This window comes from Athene cunicularia, assembly GCF_003259725.1.
Source record: "Athene cunicularia isolate RWA chromosome 3 unlocalized genomic scaffold, athCun1 chr3_part1, whole genome shotgun sequence".
NCBI classification, from domain to species: domain Eukaryota; kingdom Metazoa; phylum Chordata; class Aves; order Strigiformes; family Strigidae; genus Athene; species Athene cunicularia.
The window spans coordinates 3,980,358-3,997,837 of NW_020799097.1; the positions used below are offsets into that span (position 1 = coordinate 3,980,358).

Here is a 17,480-nt window from a genome sequence, read left to right on the forward strand (position 1 = left end):
AGAGGTGTGTTGGAAGTTACCCCCAGGATGGGATGCCACTATCCCCAGGATGAGATGCCAGCCCCCTGTAACCCACGGCACGTCAAAGATTTTCTACTCACATTTAAACACGCCCATGTGAAATCAGAACTGAGCGTGGCTCATTTTAATGAGAACTGTGCTCTTTCTCCCCCCTTCATTTATTCGTTCTCCCCACCCTTAAAGAGAAACACAGATTCAGAGTGAAAAGTGTCATTTTGGAGGCGCTCCTCCAGGGAACAGAAAGCAAATCTTGCCCTTCCCGCACTAAGGGAAGGCTCAAATTAAGGTCAGGAGGGTGCAGGGAAGCCTTCCTGAGGGACTGTGGGCATATTTTCTCTCTGCTTGCTCCCAGGCTCTTGCACAGAGTCTTGCTGCCTCTTTCCTATTTAATTATGACAGAGAATTTAATTGACTCCTTCAGTGTTTAAGGCAGTTTTGGAGGGGGAAGGATCGTCTGTGATTGAAGGCATGGTTCTGGTTCTTGGGACTCGCTCTCAATTTGAGGGAAGGGGGTGGGAGCGTTTGATGCTTGGGTCCGTGCTGGGGTGCACAGCCTTGGGCTCTGGGTGAAGTCAGAGGGAAGCCTTCTCCATCTCCTCATCTGGAATTCAACTGGAAAAGGGCTGAGCTCCTTGAAGACACACACAACCCAGATTTGTTCTTCTGCACTGGAGGGTGGCTTAATGTATCTGAAAGTCTTGCCCCTCCTTAGCTGTGCTGTGGGCTGAAGATGCTGTCAGACTTGTATCACTAACATAGGGCTCTGTGTTACCATCTGACTTTGTGTTGTCCCCCCAATCACAAACAGAACAATATTGTGGGCTTGATGATCCGCGCAAGAGTTTTCTGTGTAACAGAGACATTGGCTGACTTACAACCACTTCCCAAATATTTCTGGGGCCTGGTTTGGCACCCAGCAAGGACTGGGCATGTGTTCACCCTGTTTTGAAAGCTGGGAGATTTTAGTAGCATGGACTTGGCCAGAGTGGGATCATTGGAGGGGCCTTTGATGTGGCTGGACCATGAATAGAGATGCTGTCTTCGTGCTATTCAAGCACCGCCAAAAACATGTGTCCAAGACTGAGAACTGGTTTTGACCATGGCGTTGGAGACTGCTCCTGGTCTGAAGCACTGAAATGACAGATCTGGAGGTAGAGTGTGTTTCCCTTTAGACTCGAGAAATAAGGAGAGCTTATTTAAATTTTATTTTATATTATATTTTTATATTTATTTTTATTTTGTTTATTTTATATAATTTTAAAAAAAAATTATATTTTATATTTTATTTTTTATTTATTGTAGTTTATTTTTATGTTTTCTTGATGCTTTATTTTAGGCACCTAAATCCACGCTAAGGCCCTGATTGACACGTGAATACACAGTTCTGAACAAATTTTAAACCTTCCTTTTGATGACCTTGTTCCCTCATCCACATCAAAATCAATTGGATTTAATCATCCAAAATGCTGAGCCTAACACGTGTGTTGGCATGTGTAAGGTGCCGTGGTGGCTCCATGCTCCTGCAATTTGCTCCTAATGACTGGTGGTTTATTCACAGACGTTTATGCAGCAGAAAAACTTGCTGCATTTCTACAAAGCCACAGAGTTCTCAGGGATATTTACTCACTTGGATAAGCACTGGCAGGATATGAGCCGGTAACTCAGGTGAGCTGGTTATTAACCACAGGTTACAGAGGAGTAGGATCTTCTCTTTCTATCTCGACAGTGTTTCTGCTAGTTCTGGGCTATACCTGCACTCAGTGTAATGCCTCTGTCATTTATGGCATTTGGTGCTGGATTACAGCATTTCTATAGGGATGTAGCTCTAACTAAAGAGCTGAGTTTGGTACGTGGCCTGTCCTCCAGCCATGTGTACAGGATCAGGCTTCGCGTTCAATCCACAGAAGTGAGAAGGAGCCTCGGACAGAGTGTTTGTGTGAGACACTCACTTGGGTTTTGCCTCATTGAGGAACTAAGTGGGTAATTCCTGAGGATAATAGAAACCTGAAAGTTTTGATCTTGTAGTAAGCTACTGGTAGTGATGGAAAGGCAATAATCTATCTTGATTTCTTCTTTGTGCAACCTTTAGAGTAAGGATGAGTAGCATTTGTTGTGTTTTGTTTTTTTTTTTTAAAGTTGTTTTTTTTCCTGGTTTTGTTGCTGTTGGTGCTATTGGAAGGTTTTTCATAGACTAGGCAGTGTCAGGTGTACAGTTCAAGGACAAATGAATTGTACTATTTCAGTTCAGAGAGTGTTTATTAAAAAATTTAGAAAATAATTGCTGCAGCAGGAGGAAAAACCAGAGTGTTCAAGCACTGTGCCACAATTAATCTACTAGAGCTTTCCTTCTGCCTTTAAGGAAAGGGTTAATTTTATGTGATTGCCAGTAAAAACAAGCTGTTTTCATGATGAGTCTGTAACAGCCGGGTGATAGACTGACTTAACAACTGTTTGCTAAATGCTGGGTATGTTCCCCTGATTGGCAGCTCCGTAAGTGGAAGCCCCTCGTGTCCAATCTGTCCTTGTGAATAGCTGCAGAGCAAAGGACTTCATTAAGGGATGGTAAGGCTACCTCGTAAAAACCAGCAAATAATCACGACAGCAATGGGAAGGAGCAGAGGGGACCGAGCGTTCTGTGGTCCCCATGAAGAAAAGCAGACGTCCCAGGGCAGGGAAGCATCAGGTGATGTGGACGTTATAAACACTTGCCTGCGAACGCTGTGTCTTCTCAATAAAGTGTCAGTTTAGCCTGTCTACAGCTTTAACAAAATATTCCCAGTTAACTTCATGGGTGGTGCTGGGCTGGGAGCTGTTAGCTCATATTCAGTTAAATTTCAAATGTCAGAGCTCATTAGCGGTGATTTTAGCCAAAGACAGTTTGTGAGGAACTCAGTAAATTTTAGTTCCTCAAATAAAATTGAGGAAAGAGATTGCTGTTTTGCTTATTGATTTATTTTCCTGCTTTCACACATCTTCTGTGGGTCTGTGATTCTGACCAAGGGTCAGGCTCAGCTTCACCCACTTAGAGATTAGAGTTCTCCCCCTTTTACACACTCGCTCTTTCAATCTGTAATTTTTTTTTTTTTTTTTTTTTTTTTTTTCCTGCCTTAACTTGGGTTTGGTGAGTGGAAGATTTTTGTTTTCAGTGCTGAGGAGAGCTTTTCCCTGAGCTCACCAGCAAGCCCATGTGGATGTGCACAACGAGGCAGTATGGCTTTAGATGTTCAGACTGACCTATGCAAAACTGGGTAGAGAGGTGTGAAACAATTCTGGATTAATTGTAGGAATAACTCAGCCAAGGTCTGTCTGTCTATGTTTTCCTGTTCCTGGGACTCAGCTCCTTGTCGTGACTCCCCCTTATGCTAAATGAATTGGTGCAGAAGAAGTCATTGGGCAGTGGGTGTTGGTCTGCAGCATCTTCTTGGGAGCCCTACTTGGGTCAACACAGGGGTGAGTCAAGGGATGGAGCCACTGGAGATTAGAAAAAAAAGCTGAGATGGCCCAGGCAACATTCCAGAAATCGAGATTTCCCATGCAGGAAGGGCTGCAGTTGCTGGTCACTGGCATGGCCCCAAGCCAAAGTTCATTTTCAGCTCTGGGGGAGGCAGTTGATGGATTGTCAGGTACCTGAGGGATTTGAAGGCAGGTACCATGGACTAACAATTTTGGATAAGTTTCACCAGACGGTGACAGCATGCAGTGAATAGGGCTTTTTGGGTTTGGACTGAGGCACTTTCATCTCCTGTGTGTACATCCTCGTTTGGGTATGGAGCCTAGTATGGTGCCCATCTCTACCCAAAATCAAATCTGCCTTTGAAAAATGATACTAGGCACACATCTGCTTCCTTAAGAATTATAATACTGGGGCAAGGATGTGCCAGCAAGGGTCCTTGGGAAAGGGACCCTGGATTTTATGTCCTGCCAAAAGATTAACAGGAAGACAAATGTGTGTGTGGGAGGGCAGATAGCGAAAGCCATGGAGAGTACATTAATTCAGGGGATCTGCATTCCCGACAAAGATGAGCTGTTACAGTCCTGCAAGACAGAGGGATGGCTTTATAGTTCAAACAGCAGCAGTTTGTGCTTTCAAACTCAAAGGCCTCTCAGTTCAGAGGGCAGCGTGTTGGTTGAGAGGTTCTCTCTCACGCTAGTCTCTCATCTCGTCGTCTGATTTAAATGAAGTTTGGGCTACGATCACTTGAAATGAAAAGAGTGGTTACTGTCCCATAACATGTGTGATGTGGCTCTTTAGCAGAGGCGTAGTCATTCATGGCATAGCCATTCAGTACAAAGTGCACTAAATTAACTTCAGCTGCCTTCTGGCTTATGTTGCGGTGCTGTCTGCACCCCTGCTGAAATTGCCTAGCGTGTGCCACTGTGAGCTCAAAGTACCGAAAAAAAAAAAAAATTAAATTAAATAGATGGAAGCACTGTTCCATTGAGAATCAGTTCTAATTTTAGGTATATAAAATAGATGTATTAAAGTGTACATATCTGCTGTAGACGTGGCTTCACTTGGAAGGCGTCTTGCATCAGGAATGTTCTATGTTTGTGCAGCTCCTTGCACAGTAGGGTCTGAGGCTTTACCTGGATATGTTGCAGTTAAATCGACACCCTTGACTGCAGGGAAATAGCATGGATGTTCCCAGTCTTTTAAATGCTACCTAATGCTCAGGTTCCAATTAGGACTTGGCAAATTCAGCTCAAAGTGACAGTGCAAAGGTAGCCGTGACCATCGTAAGCCATCATAACCCACTGTTACCCTATTGTTTATGTGACCTTTGCTGTAAGAGTCCCGTCTTCACCTTTTTACCTTTCTGGCAGATAAGTGTTTTTTGATGATGACAATAAAGATACCGCAAAGCACTTTTATTCTTGGTTGCCCCATCTGGGCTGTGCGTTTGATCTGAACGGCCGGCGTTCCAGTCAGATTGCACTATCAGATGGAGCTGGCTCTATTTCCTGCATTATTCTTCCTGGCTGTACCACATTATGCAATTATGTTTGCATTTAAACCTGAGCACTTACCTGTAATGATGCTGTAGTTCAGTACATGATACATTACAGCAGTAGATAATGCATACAGATAGGCTAAGAAAGCATGTTGTTGATGTGCTAAAACTAAACAGGACATTGCGTTTGAAAGCGGACTCTGTAAGCTCGCAGATTCGGCTGAGACGTTTAAAAAGCTTGCATTGCTGAAATAACAGCTGTGCGGGGTGAAGCCCTCTCCCTGCTGGGCAGGTACAGGATGGAAAGGGCAGTGCAGGCTTCCCCAGTACTGCCCTTCAGTCTCCGTCGCCACTTCTGCAGGAGCAGGAGGGTCTCAGCAGCTCCTTGGAGCCCCAAGTCCTGCACCCCTACAGAGCAATGTAAGTGAGGTGCAGTGATGCAGCTTAGAGATCCAACTGTGCCTCTGCTGCTGGCTAAGCCCCTTCCTCCTGCGCTACACCTGCTCTTATCCTTGAGTTACACCCGCTCTCATACCTGCCACGCAGAGGCAGCCTTGGGGACTGATTCTGACCAGCTGGTTGGCATTTCTGTGCTGTTCTGAACACACACTACTGTTTAAGTGAAGTTAGTTGCGTGGTTGTAGGTGGTGCTCACCTTCTCTAACCTCTTTTAGGACTTCACTTCTGACAGAGTGAAGATTCTAGAGACTTCCCTGCCTTTACGCAGGCCATTGCACTGGAGCAAGGGTGCAGATTTCAGAGAGTAATAACTCAACAGTGCTGGTCTACATCAGATCCTACCAGGGAGGCTGAAAAACTGTACAGCCCGAAGAAATTTCTTTGTGTCCGTCCAGTTCCTCTCTGTCAAGGGTGGAATTTAAAAAATTTTAAACAGGTGAAAATGATCAGGCAAAATGTTTTGATGAAGCTGCTGCAGTGATTCAGCAGAAACCAAACGCGGTGCAGGCAGCCGTGAGTTTTTCCATGCGGGAAAATGAAGCAATGCGACTCCTGCTACACAAGGTATCAGCAAGCACATCCGTTTTCCCTTCAATTAAACAAGGATTGCAACCTGTAGTTTTCCTGGAAGGTCCGTCCTTCCATCGTGTAATGGGGATCTGTGGATAGAAGGAGCTATGACTGGATGAGCGTCATCCTATTTGTGTGAGAGGACGTGTAGGTGATAAGACAACAGTAGCACTTACAAAACCACTTAACTTCCAGTTGGGAGCTGCTTAAAATGTTCTCAGTGGTAACAGATGTTTCAGTGGAGCAGTAGAGTGATGTCAATCAAGCGTTGCTCAAGATGAAATAGTGAAGAAAAAAAAATGCAATAGAAGAATAGAAGAAATGTGTCCAGTTAGTCACTTAAATGGCCCCGCAGCTTTGGCTGAGGAGATGTGGATGCATACATGGCAGTATCAGTGTTTGCCCTTGGACTGTGTGATTTTGCTGTCTGTATGCTTTATTTAGGGTCGTTTATTTAGGGTCATTTAGATACGATGTTGGGGGATGGGGTGTAGGGGAGAACTTTGTAGAGTAGGGCTGATGGTCAGACTTGATGATCCCGAGGGGCTTTTCCAACCTGAATGATTCTGTGATTTTATGTATAGGACATACCAAGTCGTAGCCTACATGCAGCACTTTCCGTCTTCAAAAGAATTTTCAGTCTTTGCTTGGTACTTCATAGCAAAGCCCTTGAAAATCAGGTGTGCAGCAGAGATGGTTTGTGCATCAGTTCACTTGTATTCCCTACGTCCTCATTGGAGCTGTGTGAAAGTCAGGGGCTGGATCCCACATCGGCGCTCTGACCTCCAGCCCACCCTCACGGCTGAGTCCCAACTCTCACAGGTCTATTTTATTTTTTTTTTCCCTGCCTTATCCAAAACCCCCACCATCATCTGATCTCCACCATCACTGCTGGGGTGGAGCAGCCTCATTCCTCCCGCTCCATTTACTGTAGTGGTCATTCAGAAATCCTTCTTGCTGACACGTAGGCACATAATCTGATTTATTTTCTTGCAGATGGTTGGAAAATAGTTAAGCTAATCTTTGCATTAGCAGTATTTGCTCTCGGATTAAAGTCAATCAAGATTATTCAATTGTGAGACAATATTTGCACAATGCATACTGCAAAGGCCAGCACAGTCACCAGGCTTGGTTAAGTCTGCTTTGGTAAACAACTTGATGTTACAATTTTCTCAATACCATTAAATTGCCATTTTTAATTTGTCTCAGAAGCCTTCATCCTTTGAGAAATCACTGGTTTAGAGAGATGTGTAAAATATGTGTGCCCTTTAACTGCTCTGGAAAGGGAAAACCAGTCGTGTTGTATCTCAACCGGAAGATTGCACTGAATTCCCCGATGTGTTTACAGGCACAGGATTTTCATGGAAGTTGGGCTTGTGATTAAAACTGCGCTGCTATAGTTTTCACTGACATAAACTGTTGCTGAATATCAGGCCATAAATGATCATTAGGAAGTTTTTTGTGAATTAGCAACAAGATCCTACAGAGAAAAATTTCATTTTGTGAAACACGACTCTTCATGTGCTCCAAGACACTTCCTCTTGCTTCCAGGGTGTTTTCCTTAATATTTGAAGTTGAGAATTCTGATTCTAAGATCAACCTCCTACCATAAGCCTCAAAAGACCCTGAGAGACCCAAGAACAGCACGCTGGGACTCACATGAATGTGGTAAATAGACTTGGACCTTCCCCATGGGTCTCATGGTTTGTTTAATTGTGGAGTGGCATAATACTGCTCATATCCCCCCGTTACTTGGTATTTTACCTTCGGGTGAGCTTTGTTGCCTATGTATAGGAAGCTGACTTGTGCTATATCTGGGACGTGCACCCCCTGACAACAGCGATGTCTTTTCAGTGCTCTCCCTATGAAAGCACCATTAGATCTAACTAATACTCCATGTCCTTAATTAAATACCTCTGGTGCAAAGAGCCTTACCTTCTGTGCTTGGAAATTGCAGTGATTACTCCCCTGCTGGAAAAGCCTTTTTTTTGGCAGTTGTTTTTTGAGTAGTTTTGCTGATATAGTTGTTTGGGATTTTTTTTTTTTCTTTAAACAGGAATTAAGCTGTTTCTCATGCCATTGTCCAGTTGCAAATTGGCCTGAGACTGACTTGTGCTATGGGCTCTGACCTCCGAAACTGCCCACTCATTTTTTTTCTGGACTAATCAGCTAGATGAACTATTTACAGTTGGCTTTTGGGTCTTCTCACTGCTTTTGCGGCTGCCCCTGTCTGAGTAATTAATGACAGCGTGGCTTGTTTATGGTCTTGAGTTACTAATGCTGTTGGCTGCAAATGCATTTTTACCTCTGGGACGTGCCAGTTTCCTGGTTCTAGTCCCACCTCACCAACCCAGGTCAATTTTTTGTGTGTAAACAGATTTATCCTGTAATAGCTGGAGAGAGACTAGGGTCATTCGTCAGTCCCATAGAGAACATGCCCGGCCAGATTCTTTCCTTCTTGTGCCTGTGCAACTCAGCAGAAGTTGCATGGCCGATCTTGCATTCCTGCTTTCTCTTCACACTTAATCTCCTGCCAGTTTCAAACAAAATAAAAAAAGGTAAAAGAAATCCTTTCTCTTTAACACAGGGTACAGGCAATCTCAGAACTAAAGGTGTTCAACAGTGCACCATGTGTCCAGCCGCATGCCCAGCCCTGACCCTTGTATCAATGCTTCTGGGAGTCATTAATGAAGGAACTGTTGTGTAGCTCTGTTAGGATAATACCATTGCATTTTAAAGCTGGAGTAAAAGAGAAGTTACCTAGTAGCAGATAGTCATAAAAATATCATCTTGGATAGTGTTTCTTGGGTCATGTTCCAGGCCTGCTCAGTCATGCCAAAGTGTGCCAGTTCATAAGGGAAAAAACAGTTTGGTCTTTTACTCCCTCTGGAAAACTGTTACAGACTCAATGCCTCTATAGTCAGGAGCATTCTGCTCATTTCCATCCTTGTTTTTTTCCATAGCTACAGTTACTTCCAGTCTTCCTGGGGATAATGCTGCCTTTTGGCATAAATGATTAATTCTTTTCCCATTGTATAGTTCTCTAGATATCTTTCCTTCCTTCTATATTTTAATGTGTGTAAGGCTACTTCCTTAGTGATTTGTGACTCGCCCACAACCATTCCTGCCATTTTTTGTATTATTTCTTTCAGAAACTGGAAGAAGGTGGTCCCCTTACCTTATCTACCTTTGTTGCCCAGTTTGGTTGCCAGTGTCTGCTCAGTTGGGTTAACCATGGGCGGTCTCTGCCATGACATGAATTTAAGGGGAACATCCTTTCATGCCTCTGGATTGTTAATAAAATTCTTCACTGTTTTGGCAAAGCAGTTTTTTATCAGCAACTAAAAACTACCACCCTATTGCTCATTGCCAAAGTGGCATCAGGGACTGTCTTAACACTGGCATGCAGAGAAGGAGGGCTTCAGTGGTCAGGTCGTGATATTTTCAGGATCATTATCACACGGAATTGAACTGGGTGGGAAATGTCTCAAGGTTTGAAGCTGGTGAACTCCTAGGAGTCAAAAAGCTGGCTTTTCTTTGAGGGGAAGACTGGGAGAAGTAGTTGAAATATGCTCCCCTTGTTGCTATGCTCTTGTTTCGAAGGACTTTCCAAATAAAACCAGATTAAATAGAAATCATAGGGGTGAATGTGGTGCTTTTAGTAAGAGGATGGAAGCAGACTGTCCATCACAAACTTCTCCAGAGGTTCTCCTTTTGTCCCTTTCTACTCCCTCGCATCCAACTTAGAAAGCTCCTTGGAAATGCCTCAATCGATGGCAAAGTTAGACTACTGTAATGAAGTACATGTGATCAAAGGCCTTTAAAGGGTTGCTGATCACATTGTAAGATCTACTAGACCGCTTTAATATTCTGATTTCCAATGCAGCCTAGGTAATTTCTTTGAAAATGCAGCATGGGCAAGAGAAACCCTGTAAAAACTGGTGACTCTCAATCTCTGTCTTGTTTGCTTTTCTGTAGTGAAAATTGGCTTTTTTTGGAACAGGAGGGAAATTGCCTAGACTAGAGGATGGTTCACAGCATGCCGGTTTGCAGCTCTTCCCTGCCAGTCGGTGTTTGTTTGCTGTGCCTCTGGAATGAGCATTAGATGGTACCCTCTGTCCTGAGACTGCTTGGAGAAGCCTGAGGAGCTTCAGCATTCACTATTAACCTTGACCAGCTTCAGTTTGGCTATTCTTTGGTTTCATAGCACAGCCAGCTAAAAACCACTCATTTCTGTGTGGAAGTCTAAATCCATATATTTGTCTACAGAATAGAGTGTTGCACTGTGCTGTTGGGAGAGAGAATATTTTTTTCTTGCTGTGTATACTTGTTTTGCACGATGTATTGTCTGTCCTCTTTGGGACGATCCTATTCCGTCTTCCTTATGAAGCTGTATATATGCCTTCGTTCTCTCTGTTAGCAAAACCCCTTATTGTCTGCTGGGAATGAAAAGACGATTGCAAAAGTCCTCTTTTAGTTTTGGTTCATATAGAAAAAAAAAAGGACATTTTTTTACCCTGAGCGATGAAGTGCATGCAGAAGACTGTTCTTATAACAGCAGGATGAAAGAGTGTCCTACCGTGCTTGTCTCAGGGATGCTGGTTATACAGAGGAAGATCTATCCATGTCAACTAAAATTTCTATGACTTTACAGTTGTGGTGAGGATTTTTCAGTTAATTTGGCCAATGGATAGAGATCCTACAAGCGGGAGAGTCAGGGAATAATGCCAAGAGACAGGTTCAGCTGCTTTGGGCACTGGGCAGCGTTTTCCATGCTAACTCCACCGGCTTTAGCACATAACATGCATTTGCATCCCTTTCAAGTATGTGTAGGAGGGAGGAGCCTGCACCAATTAGTCTGTTTTAATTATAGATGTGCTACCCACCTTCCTAATTGCTCCTTCATTAAGAAGTAGCTTGTTGTTTCTTTTTTCCCTAGGAGCTAAAAATAATCAACTTTTGTTTGTTTCTGTAAATATATATTTTTTTTTGCCCTTGAGGAGATAATTATTTCTATTGTTGCATGAAGATGGTGGCCAATACAGGAGGAATAATTAGAGCAGATGGCTGAAAATACTTCCCTTGTAAAAGACATCTAGTGTAATAAAATACCTCCCCTCCTCTTTTGTCTCCTCCAAATATACATTTTTCTTTCCTTCAGGTGGATGGGGGTTGGGCAAGGGGTGTAAATCTTTTCCTGATGTATTAAACTGAGGAGCTGTCAAGAGTTCGAAGCCTGGAAAGTGAGCTCCCTGTATCCATCACTGAAATTAAAGTGTTTTCAAATGTGGCGTGGAGTCCTGGGTCTACAGCATGGGGAAATATATACTGTACTCCATCACTTAAAATGTTAACCTTGTCTCTCCGTGGTGACTGAGGACAGGAACACTTGCTCTCTGTACTTGCTGGTTAAATGGCAATCTGTCAGCACCAAGGAAAAGGCTACCTTGTGGGTGTCAATCTGCAGCATTTGAAACCTTTGCTTGTTCATGGCTGTGCTCGCCTGCTAGAGATCATAGGAAGCAGCTGGGAGAGTTTCTTACACGTGTAAGCAGGTTGTTGTTGGGCAGGAGCAGTAATGGGCTCCGTGTCTTGTCGGATGTGTCTGGGGGAAAGGATAAAACTGGCTGCTGGGGCTGGAGCTGGTGGGAAAAACCCTCCTGACTTCAGGTTTCTCTCTGTGGCCACGTCACAGATAACCCTCAGCTGAACCCCGCAGCTCAGGAGAGAGCCTTGGGCACAGCAACAAGCAGAGGCTGTGTTTAACTATGCTGCCGGGTCTTGGTTTGGTGTTAAAATTTCTTTTTCTGATCAGAGGATGAGGGCTCTTTGTGTCTGTAAAGATTGTCGCAGTCCTCTTTTTCAGGACTATAAAAAACCCCTCACCTAACCAAACAGATTGTAAAGTTACAAGAAAGTGAGATCAAATGATCTAGATGCTGTCTAAACAGGAGTTTTCTTCGCCCTCTTTAAAGCCAAAGACTACATCGCATTTTGGGGAAGGGGGAGTAACAAATCACCAGTTCAACATGTGTTGTGTTGGCAGAATGATTGTTATTTACAGAAATTTAGATGAAACATTGAAGGAGTGGTCACTTACAGTCCCTTCCCTTTGTGAGTTGTTTGACAGCCTGTGCGGGAATGCAAGTGTATCCCTGTTGCTTATTCATTTGTTGCAGTTGCTGCTGCTGTTTCTGAGCCCTGGTAGTCACAGGCACAAGCTGAGAGACTGGTACAGAGAGAGCATGTCCCCAGAGGCTGACATAAAGGCAACCTGAGGCTGGCTGACAACAGCTAAAAACATAAAATGGAAAGAAATCTGTCTGAAAACGGAAAAAGAAGGTAGAGCAGAGAGGAAGGGAGTAATGTGCTGAATGACAAGGAGCTTGTGCATCTTTTATTGTATGCTATTAAAACGTTTTATCTTTACATCATTCATTCATTGTTTTGGAGCTCTAATGGGGGAGGAGTTGATACCCCCGCCAGAATGAACCTGTGGTTTACATCAGCTGTGGTGTGGGTGCATAAGGTGTGGGCTTGAAATGAGTTGTGCATGACACACACCAAGTGGGTGTCACAGGTGGGAAGATATCACAGGACTCTCTGCTTGTGTAATTTTCATGTCAGATCCCCTCCCTGGTCCCAGTGCTCTTTGGTACCCCAGGAAGAGCTACTGGCTCCTTAGGGATTCCCAGTGCTTGTGATTTCCCACCCACCTGGGGTTTCTGCACGTATTTTGCAGGTTTGGTTCCCTACTGAGTAAGTGTCATCTCTTGTACTGGATTTAAAATGTAAAATGTTGCCAGTTTCCTATGGATATGTGATGTGAGGGGACATCCTGTAAAAGTTTGGGTGACCATTTTAAATGTTCAGTTCACGCTGTACTTGTGTCCCTGGGGAAAATCCAGAAGAGTCTCTTGCCTCAACCTAGCTACTGATTTTCATGCACCTTGCAGGAATACAGCATCTTTGTGGTCCCTCTCCTCCTGTCAAACCAAGTTGAAGCTGGCAGCATCCAAGTGTGAGCACTGACAGCGACACAGATGGATGCAGAGATGTTACGGTCTCATAAGCTCTGTTTCCTCCGAATCATCTTTCTGACTACGTGGTATACGCCGAAGCCAGAGTGGGAAGTTACCACCTCACTGCAGCAGCTGCAGCCAACCAGCTCCAGCTTCACCATTCAGGGCTTGTTTCATGCCAACTCCTCTTTCCCCCATCCTGACTTTCAAGCTCCCTGACATTTGTTGTCCCCTGTGCTGAAGCTGGAAAAAGCACAGGAGGAAAATGCCCGTCGCCAGCCCCTGACATGCAGCTTTCCTTGGCTCTGTGGGTTCCTCCTGGTTCATTCAACAAGCACGCATGGGCTGGGCGCTTAGCCATGACCCTGGTGCTTGCAGCTGCTGTCTCTTCGGTCATACTGAGAAGTGTTTAAATTAAACACCATAGGTCAAATGCTGGATGCCAAGCAGGGAAAAAAAATGGAAAAGAGTTTTCCCGTATGAAAAAACAGCGAGGGAGATGTTCTTATCCTGCTCAGCTGCAGGCAGAGGGAAAGGAGCTGGATGGTGGGGAAGGTTAGGGTATGGCCAAACAGCCATTTGAAAGATAAGACGGCTGTCTCACTGTCTTTTCTTTGTGTTCTCAAGTGAGTCAGTCCATCCCAGTGGTCATAAGAGCATGCTCAGCCTGCAGGGCAGCAAATTCCCCTTGCTACCATTAGCATGCAGAGAAGGTGGTATTTGGTGTCTGTAGGGTCAGTGTGGGCTACAACCTGTCCCATATGGAGAACAAGTCAGCTGCCTGATGAGGGATCTGCAATTCGTTTATGTGTGTATTAGTCCATGTTGTTTTACTATGGGCTGCTTAATAGGAATGGGACATAGCCACCATCGTTCAGCAAAAGAACTTAAAAAGTCCATTACAGTGCATATTTCTTCCAGAAAACAGGAAGAGGTTAATCATATGAAATTCTCAAGATCCAGGCAAACTGTACTTGTGATTCAAGGCAGTGGGCACCTTCTTTCAGAGATCTTACGGAAGTGCTCTTTCATCTTAGCCAAGGGTGTAGGACTTCAAGAAAAGGTTCACTAAAGAAAATCACCTGCTATCTCATTTCACTCCATCAGTTCAATATCTTTCTTCAATTCATACAGAGTTTCCTTCCCTCTAACACCCCTGTACATTATTCTGCACTGTGGTAACTTAAAGCACTTTCCTCAAGCAAACTCCCCTTTCTTTCTTCAGACAATTTAGATTTATCCTCTCCCTGATAAAACAAGGATGCTGCAAGTGATTATAAACAGGTCTTGGTCCTGTGATATTAGTTAGATATTAGTAGATATTAGTTAGATGTTAGTAGGTGTTCATCTGTTTACTTTTTTTTTTTTTTTTTTTTTAAAAAAAAAAAAGAAAAAAATACAAATCAGAAATCACTTGAGAGATGGACATGCAGCTGGTGCACATGGCAGCAGCATAAGCCAGGTATCTTCTCACTGGAAACCTTTAGGTACAGATTTTGTGGAACAACTGAGAATTTTATAACCTTGGCCAACTCATATTCTGCCTTTACGCAATCATTCTTGGGCAGTAAACTTTTGAGCAACAAAGTCTTTGTTTAGGTTGATGGTGTAGGAACTGCCTCTTACTGCGGGCACGTCATCTGAATAACAGAGCACTTAGTTTCAGAATATTTGTATCTTTTCTGAGTTAGATTCTCAAGATGTTTAATTGTTCTGAGTTTCCCAGATGGTTTCAACCATTTCTTGTGCCTTATTACCCTTATTGAGCTACTAGCTTTTATGCCAGAGAATATTGGTAGAACTGAATGGGTATGGAGTCTTCTAAGAGGTGACAGCAGAAAGCCAGCAAAAATAAACACTGGTGTTATATAAAGAGAACCTTAAATGAAGAACTAGGATGTTTCCTACTTAGAAAGGGGAACCACCTTAAAAACCACAAAAGTAAAGTTCAGAAGAGGAATTTATCCTTCTTAACTCTTGCAAGACTTCTATCAACGTCTTACTAAGTTTTTGCTGCTAGCAAGAACAACCTGATATATTCCTTATGGCCTTGCTTTCCCATTAAAGTTAATTGGAAGCTTTTAAGTGACTTCGGAGGTTTAGAGTGATGTCAGAGTGACTTTAAGCCATTTAACAAACCTCCTCGACAAAATGTTCTGATGGAACCCCCCATTTCACAACTGCATCATGCAGTGTTTTGCTGGCAGCACTGGTTGAGTTTGTGCCAGACAGGAATTTATGGAATTTGCAATTTTGTGCTACAGTTGGCTTGATAAACAGTGTATCTGGGAAATGTGTGCCTTTCCATGGACTGTACCCTCCTCTGTCCCCTGCTCTGAGATAAAAACAAGTTTAATTAGCTCCTTTTTCAGTGGATCTATTGTATAACCTTGTATATTATATAAAATCTTCTTCAAAGTACTATCAGTGAAGAGTAATTCACAGCCTCTCTGGAAAGACTGGATGAAGATATCTATCCTTTCAGCTGGAATTTTGTCCTAAATCTCTGAAATATATATATATATGTTTGCAAATAACGAAGATGAAATTTATCCTATTACACTTATCGACCACGGAGAAATGGTACTGTCTGTAACTTGTGTACAGAGGTGAAGGCTTTTCAGTAATTCTGTAGTGATGAGGTGGTTCGCTCCCTCTGACACCAGAGATTTAGCTCCCCAGATGTTTTCACTGTGTGTGTGTTAATGCAATCTCAGTCTAAATTGAACCAAGTAATTCCCGTTGTGGGGAAATCATAGAACAGGTCAGAGGGTAGAAAACACCAGAATCCGTACCCTACAGACAGGGTGGACATAAACCAGTTGTAACACTTAGCCTGGGAAACAGCACCCATTCCCCGGTGTAAATAATTAGGACAGTAGTGTCCATACAGTTGTTACCTGACTGCTCTAAGTTCTGTGGGAAATGTATAAAACATCAGGCACATAAAGCTAAAATTGACTATAGCACAGTTAAAAGAGTAACTATCATTAACACCAGCAGCATTGACTCACCTAAACCGCAGCTCTGGAACAAAAGCTTTAATGCATATGATGTGCTCTAAATGGAGTAACTATATTTTGCTTTTGTATCGAGGTTATTCTTTCCACTGATGTTTCGGATTAGCACAACCCAGTGAGAACCACAAATATTTCCATGTCTGGCTTCCCCCCCCCAACTCAGATCATTTCTTGGTAGTTGATGTGCAAGCCTGAAAGATTATGTTACGAATCCCTGCGTCCACACTTGTGCACACATGTCCATGAACAAATATGCACATATTCCTCAAAAAAAAAACCCAGTCAAACCTTCACTACAAAGTGAATGCTTAAAGTTTAGAGGTGAGGAAGAACCATGACTCAAAACAGGCAGGCGTCATTTCACCATTGCTCATCGTGAGTCAGGCTGTTTGCTGTTTTTAAGTTAGTGCTTTATTTAGAACTGATGTGCAAGCCATCAAAGGAGAGGCAATAATAATAATAATAATAATAATAATAATAATAATAATAATAATAATAATAATAATGGATAAGCTGAGAAAGCTAAAAATCGGTATTTGAAAGGAGGAATATCTCTCTAAATGCGAATGACTGGCAGTAGAGCTTTTGAAATGCAACGTATAGAGCCTGTAAAGTGAAATATTGCCCAGCCAGCAGCATGTTTTAATTCTAAACTCTTCAGGCTCTTTTTTATGACATTCCCAGGATTTAATGTGCAGTTCTGCTTTTTTTTGGAGGCAGAGAGAGACACACACCAGGAAACCTGCGGATTTTTGTGCAGCCAGACCCGCAGGAAGCCCCTGGTTACCCAGACCAGAATGAGACAAGGGGCAACCACCGAATTGTGACAGATATTTCTGAAGGCTGAGAGCCTTTCCAAGCCCAGCATCCCTCCATCCCCTCGCCCTCTGCAGAGTCCTGCCGGGAAAGTAGCCGGCGTGGCATTGGCATCTCGGCAAGCTGCCTTCCCCAAGGATGGGAAGGGGCGAGCTTTGAACTTCTCTGGGTTTTATTTTCTTTCCAGCTTGCCCTGCAGTTCTGTGGCCGGTGGGACGAGGATTCCAACTGGCCTGCTGGCCACCAGCCGCGAGATGGCGATAACGTCACGATAGAAAGCGGCCGGACCCTGCTGCTGGGGACCACCACCGCCACCCTCAACCTGCTGCATCTCAAAGGTCTGCACAAGGGGGGGTTCAGTGCTCTTGTTCCTCCAGGGCTGGAGTTTTTCATGGCCGTGCTGTCCCCTTGCTCCTACATCGAAGGAGACACTCGGTCAGGCAGGAGGAGTCGGCTCTCGGTAGATACAACAGGACGGTGGTGGGGGACGGGGGAAGCGTTTAATTATTATGTATGCAGAAGGCATCGTTTATGCTGTTTGAGGCATAATGACAATATGAGTAGGAAGGCTTTTTTTTTTTTTTTTTTTTTTTTCCCTTTTTTTTTTTCCCCCTCTTTTT

General features: G+C 43.6%; 1 protein-coding gene across 1 annotated transcript in view; it reads left to right on the top strand.

Annotated features, from left to right (window-relative positions):
• Window positions 1-17,480, top strand: part of PKHD1 (PKHD1, fibrocystin/polyductin) — a 265,500-nt gene that overhangs the window by 68,485 nt on the left and 179,535 nt on the right. The window contains exon 34 of the mRNA XM_026846419.1: window positions 17,048-17,198. Within this exon, the coding sequence (XP_026702220.1) occupies window positions 17,048-17,198 (151 nt within the window). The remainder of the gene's footprint in view (window positions 1-17,047; window positions 17,199-17,480) is intronic.